This window comes from Austrofundulus limnaeus, unplaced genomic scaffold (assembly GCF_001266775.1).
Source record: "Austrofundulus limnaeus strain Quisiro unplaced genomic scaffold, Austrofundulus_limnaeus-1.0 Scaffold39, whole genome shotgun sequence".
Lineage (NCBI taxonomy): Eukaryota > Metazoa > Chordata > Actinopteri > Cyprinodontiformes > Rivulidae > Austrofundulus > Austrofundulus limnaeus.
The window spans coordinates 2,322,189-2,328,994 of NW_013952441.1; the positions used below are offsets into that span (position 1 = coordinate 2,322,189).

Here is a 6,806-nt window from a genome sequence, read left to right on the forward strand (position 1 = left end):
CACACACACACACACACACACACACACACACACACACACACACACACACACACACACAGCACTCAGATAAAAGCCTGCACACATGCACACACGCGAGCATCCACACAGCGCTGGCAGAACAAGCTCGGAAACAGCCTGAGAACACCCCGGCAACCAGACGCTTTGCCAAACACTACACAACCCACACAAACACGCATACACTCACAATCTGCACAAACACACACTCAGAACGCTGTCTTTGTGGGCAGCGTGCCGCCTCGCRCTGGCACCAGAGATGGCAGGAAGGTATTCTGCCAGCGTCTGCTTCTCAGTTCTCAGAAAGGGACGCAAACACAGGCCAGGGAGCAGCGGCCAAACTGTGCAGCTCTGGGACGGGGGGGATCTGTTCGCTCAGGACACGCAGTCGGCACACGGAGTCCTCGGTGAACCCGCCGCGCCGTCTCACTCAGCCGGTGACATCGTCATACATCAAACGACTGTGCAAACGGATTCACTCTGCTTCGGTGCAGTCCCTGCTCTGTGTCTTACATTCAAAGACAAAAAAGTTTTGTTTCTTGTTATTTATTTTTTTCTTTTTATCTTGGCAGTGACTGTGCAGAGCTTTCCAGAGAACGGTGAGTTACATAATAGCGACGTGTTTGTCAAATGATACAATGCTGATTGTGGCATTCTTTAAAGCAAAAATGACAAAACTCAAAAGGAAAAAAAAAGGGCTGAGGATTTGCTTTCTGGAAACTCTACAAGCACACTTTTATCAGTGTGACAGCCAGACAACTGCTGACGCAAAACTGACATAAAAAACACGTAAACTTAGAAGACTTATTCTGTTTCTTACAGGGATTTTTTAAGTCTTATTTTTGTTCCTGTCTCACCTTTTTTGACCTTCAGATCTATCAATCACAAAACTAAAATGAAACAATGTTTTTGGTCGTTTGTCGGCTGTGTTAGCAAAATATGCTATGTGGGCAGTCTACTTAAAATTCTATTCCTTTTTTAGGATTTAGGTTTAAAATTGTGGCAACAAAAGCAGTATTTCTTCAAAGAATGCAAGACCGTTTGTTATGGATTGCCAAGTATAAAATAAAATGTTAAAAATGTCACTAAAACATTTTCAATATTTAACTCACTTTCAGGTTATTGTGCTTATCAAACATTGACGCTTACTGATGCTAACGCTGCTAAAGCTGCTGAGGAGGGCAATATGGATGACCTGTAGTCCAGCAGTTTGAAGTGCAGTTCAGACTATGGCCACAACTGCAAGTGTGATACGGAAGCGTTAGCAGCATTAGCAGTGCTAGCAGCATTAGCAGCATTAGCTGCATTAGCAGCATTAGCAGAGTTGCTATTGTCTCAGGATGTCCTGATGCATCTCAGTAATCCAGGTAAAAAATCAAAAAGAAAAAAATTGTATAGGTCTTCTGGACGGGTTCTTCTCTAACGAAACGTTTCGTCTCTTCTCCAAGAGACTTCTTCAGTCTGAGAGTTTCAGGCAAAATTCAGGCTTTTAAGCCCTGCCTCCATGTGACTGATACTCACATCACATGGCTATCGTTGACACCTAATTAACACTTATTGTTAACAGGGGGTGGAGGGATAATGCAATAGCTGCGCTGTAGGAGGGGGACAACTGAAAACGGAGGCCTCCACCTCTGTTTAATGATAATAAAGACCGTCCATCATTAWACAGAGGTGGAGGCCTCCGTTTTCAGTTGTCCCCCTCCTACAGCGCAGCTATTGCATTATCCCTCCACCCCCTGTTAACAATAAGTGTTAATTAGGTGTCAACGATAGCCATGTGATGTGAGTATCAGTCACAWGGAGGCAGGGCTTAAAAGCCTGAATTTTGCCTGAAACTCTCAGACTGAAGAAGTCTCTTGGAGGAGAGACGAAACGTTTCATTAGAGAAGAACCCGTCCAGAAGACCTATACAATWATTTTCTTATTGTCTCAGGATGGTAATGTCATAACAAGAGCCAGGCACAAATGGTAAAAGCTACTGTATGTTCCTGTTATGTAACTTTTACATTTAGATTTGCACAATTATATTTAAGATTTTATTATTGACATATAACATTTAAATTTAACATTTAGTAAAAAAAATAGCAAAATATAAGAACCTTGAACTAAATTACGGAGCCCGCGAGGGGACATAGGGGGATTTTTTTCTTTTGCGTTTCCACGCAATACTATTGCGTTACCTCACAATACTTTTGCGTTGCCTCGCAATACTTTTGCGTGAGCTCGCAAAACCTTTTGCGTTACCTCGCAAACATTTGTTTGTACATGAACTGAACTAAATCAGACTTTTAATTTGAAATATCCAGTTACCGAAACGAGATGTGTCGCCACAAGTTTTGTGAAATTGACATTGATGTTGCGTGGCTGCACTGTGTTAAAATATCAGCATATGRCATACTTCCATGTGTGGCTGTGTGATATATTCATTCTGAAGCTGAATTAAAGCAGTAGGCTAACTCGCTAATGGTGAACATGTGAGTTTGTTAATAAACCGGCAGGCACAATTCAATTCAAAAATACTTTATTGATCCCAGAGGGAAATTTGGTAACAACAGCGGTAAAYGTCTTTTGCGAGGGAACGCAAAAGGTATTGGCAGGTAATGCAATACTATCACGTGGGAAYACAAAAGAAAAAAATCTCCCATGTCCCCTCGTGGGCTCCGTACTAAATAACCAAATGTTAGTGGAAAATTTAACTAAGATTTTTTACTCAGAAAGTCAGCTAAATAATGAAAATGTGTTAGTGACATTTTTACCCATCATTTATTTGTTCTGATTTTAACATTCCCCATAATTCAGACTGAAATATTTGCCGTGTTTCTCCTACTGAATCATTTTTGAATGTTAGCACTGTTATCGCAGGTTTTTCCTCCTCACCCTCTGATGCTCTGATGCAGATTTTTACCACCCAGCATGATATTGTTGAAGTCAGCTGCACCTCAGGCAGCCTGAAACAAAAGACAAGAAAAAGGCTTCCACACGTTTCATTATGGAGCCAACGTTCTTCAACATCAGCACCTGTATGTGCATTTATTTCAGCTGACTGTAGCTGTACATGGAAAATTTTCAAACTGTCTATTCAGTAATTTAATATCAAGCAAACATCCTCCTTTTTTTCCCTCTTCAAATGTTATGGCTTGTTTGAGTAAAGCCAAAGGTTGGACTAACAGACGATCAGCCCTGCAAGCRATGGAAGATAATCAAAGGTAGGTTGTGTGCCTCCCATAGGATAATGTCAAAGTTTGGATTGTGTGTTTGAGTTGATGTGAGGGGCAGAAAGGAGCCTTTTCGCACAGATATGTTGGCAGAGAGGGATGGGTGTGTGAAACAAGGCAAAAACCATGACGCAAGATAATCTTGCAGACAAAAGGAGCAGAGAGGATTCACCTCCTTCTCTGACCAAATATCTGTCATCACACACCATATGATGCTTCRCATTCATTGTAATGTCATAATAAAGCAAGAAACAAAACACGTGCAATTTATTTCTCATGTGGAGATAAGTGTATTCGTTCTCACAGGACAGTTACGCAGGTCTCCCATGTTGCTGGCGTTGCGAAGCAGCTCTCCAAACATATCCGGTGTGGGTTTCTCTTTGCACTCCAGCATCCTCACTGCCTGGTTACTGCAGCATGCAAAAAAACACACATTTGAGAAAATCAYACGCAAAAACAAGATTTTTTCAAACCCAAGCTTGACGTTTTGTTTTTACTGCTTTTATATGCTTTTGCTAGCAGCGATGAACTTGTCGAAGTAAGACTTGTGAGACACATGTATGTAAGAAACTTCAGTTAACAATGCAAAGATGAAGGCTGCAAATAGCAAGTGCAGAAACAAAAAAAACAGGTTCAATTTATGGTGCAAAACAAAACATAATACTTAATTTTTGTCTGATAATTTTTTTGTTTTAGCAGTGATTGGTGGCAATACATTTTGAAAAGCATTTTTCCCCCGTTTGGTTCTGTGTTGTTTAGCAGTGTTGCCCCACAGCAAGAAAAATGTGGGTTCGATCCCGGGTTTGGACCAGGGGGCTTTTTGTGATGAGTTTGAATGGTCTCCTTGTGCTTGTGTGGGTTTTCTTTGGGTACTCCGGTTTCCTCCCACAGACCCTAAACTTGTATATAGGTTGCCTTCAGGCCCAGGCCTCCCTTGCAAAAGAGATCTGTGATCTCAATGGGATTTGCCTGGTTGAATAAAGGTAAATAAACAAATAAATAAACGGTACCGTGTTTGTTAGAAAAAGGCTTTTGCAGCAGTTTTTATAATGTTGTTGCACCCACAATAATCTTGCCAAATCTTTTGCCAAACAGCTCATTTTTGATTCTTGTTTTGAGACTCTGGTACCACAGGTGCTGACAACCAGGTACCTAATTACTTTCTGTAACCAGTCAGAGACTACCTAATTTGGGAGTAGAGAGGATGGAATGGCCTGCCTGCAGTCTCTCATCCCCACTGAACACTTGTGGGATCAGTTAGGGTGCGCTGTCTGCTCCACAGTGGCCAACACAACCACACTGTTTGACTTGCAAACAATGAGACGTTGTGGCTGTGTATGGTTCTTCCACATTCTACTGGGACCTGTGTTCATTAAATGAATAAATTATTAGGTTGTCTTGTTTCTTAAGACTTTAATCATCCAATAAGCCAAAGAAGAGTCAACGAATGAGCTGCTTGGTTTGAGAGGAGAACTTTTGGCAGGTTTTTCATGTACTCCACCCACAAATGCATTTTTTCCAACAAATCTGGAGCCATTTAAGACAAATAAACAGGTTTATCAACGGTAACAGATTTATTGCCAAAAAACATTCTTACAACAAAGAAATGATCACTCAAACAATTTTCCACWCTTGCTGTGCTAAGTTTATTTCAACCTTAAGTAAAGAATAATTTCATCTAAAAGATCATAAACAGCTTTACTCTGGAGACAAAACTGTACTTCCTTCAGCAATGCTTAGAGCGATAACATTTAATAGTAGTTTGCATTTTACAATGTTTTTAATACCACTGTGCTCTGAAGGACAAAGTCTAATATACATTTTTCTCCTCTGTGAATACTAAATGACCAGCTCTGCCTCAGGCGCTGATCTATGTTTGATATTATGTGTTCTGGGAATTATTTTCTATTATAGTAATTTTTTAAAAGAATAATAATATTATAACCCCTCTTTCTCCTTATTCCCTCTATTAGCCTTAAATGAGCTTCTCTGTTTGGAACGTGCTCACTAATGTCAGTGTCAAATGTTGGTTTTTACATTTTGTGCTGCCTAGTGTGTAAACGGCTTCCCTCATTGAGGTTAGTAACGTTAAAGAGACCCTCAGCGCTCCACGACAATCCTGAGTTGTGTATTTATTTGCTCTTTTCCATTTTCTGCATTTTGTTTTATGTGCAGAAGAGATTTGAAGTGATGCATCCTCTTATTTGTTTGTTCAGACTCACTGTTTCACGTATAGATTTTTGTTGTCCCCTAGGTGTTCCGAATCAAACACCTGATTGATTATTTCCCTGCTCCTTATTTCATTAACTTGAAGCTTTGAACAGTTCACACACACTTCCGTGTGTGTGGATTTACCTGACATCTTCTTTTTTTTTTACTTATGGAGGACATAATGCTCACCTGCTCCTGCATATGCATGACCATTCACATGTGTACAAATGATGAATGTTTTTTACGTTTTCACCCTCACAGACCCATGCAGAGGAATGTGCTCCCTTTACTGCCATTTCACCGCAGCTTGACGCCGGATTTACCGCATTTTGTGTGCGTTAGCATGCATGCATGGGGAGGTGGGTGCTCGGTCTTACCAGAGGGACGTGGTGGAGATGTAATGAACCATCTGAATGAAGGGCAGGGGGTCCGACGTGGCTCCGCAGCTGTTACACACACACTGCAAACGCAAAGACATCCACCAGATTTATTGCAGAACAACAGTTTCTCACCGAGGCCCTCAGAAGTGAGACTCTTCGAAGAGTCAGAGTGTGTGAACGGTGTCCCACCTGCTCGAATAGAGTCATGGCGAACTTCTGGTGCGGTATGCAGTGTTTGGCGGTGCAGATGTCCTCCCTGCTCTCCGCGCTGATGTGGAAGTGGATACGCATCAGGAGATTCTCCTGAGAAACATGTGGCATGGACAAAGTTTACAGTTTGCGTGTGGAGCGTGTGCGTGTGCTTGGCGAGTGTGATCACTCCTCTCTGTTGGCACTCCTGTTAATCTGACCGTGGGAGCAGCATCTATATTTCATAAGAGGCCGACGGATTCCTTGACTGAACACATTTACTACCAATCGATCAGACAGCACCTCTCAGGCGCACACATAAAACATGAACACACACACGCAGACACACACAGTGTGGGTCTGAAACATAAACGCAGAGAAAAACACTAAAAATTGGTGGTTAGGAACCAAGAGGAAGTGCTGAAAAAATAACAGAAGTGTCAAGATTTTAATACAAATTATTTTTAATTTTTCAGAGAAATAGAATAAAATATCTTTTAAAGGGGCAATATTATGTGTTTCTCAGGCATACATTTAAATATTATACCATAATAAAGTATCTATGTCACCTTTAGCTGTTATTAAAATGCTGTTTTTATGTTTAAATAGAAAAAAACTTATCTTCTCATCACTTCCTCTCCTAAATGCCTTGAAATTGGCCTCTGTCTCTTTAAGAACCACCTTCTGCTTCTGTCTCACCCATTTCGATGCAGGGGGTGGGGGATGATGCAGTTTACTTGGCATCTGAAAATACGTTTCCTGAAAGGTATTTTTTAATCTGAAAAGAGCTTCA

At 41.1% G+C, this 6,806-nt stretch overlaps 1 protein-coding gene across 1 annotated transcript in view; it reads right to left on the minus strand.

Annotated features, from left to right (window-relative positions):
* The window catches only part of usp54b (ubiquitin specific peptidase 54b), a gene marked incomplete in the record, with an annotated part of 77,166 nt that overhangs the window by 33,534 nt on the left and 36,826 nt on the right, over positions 1-6,806 (minus strand). Inside the window, 3 exon segments of the mRNA XM_014007083.1 lie at positions 3,538-3,643; positions 5,822-5,904; positions 6,014-6,127. Of these exon segments, the coding sequence (XP_013862537.1) occupies positions 3,538-3,643; positions 5,822-5,904; positions 6,014-6,127 (303 nt within the window).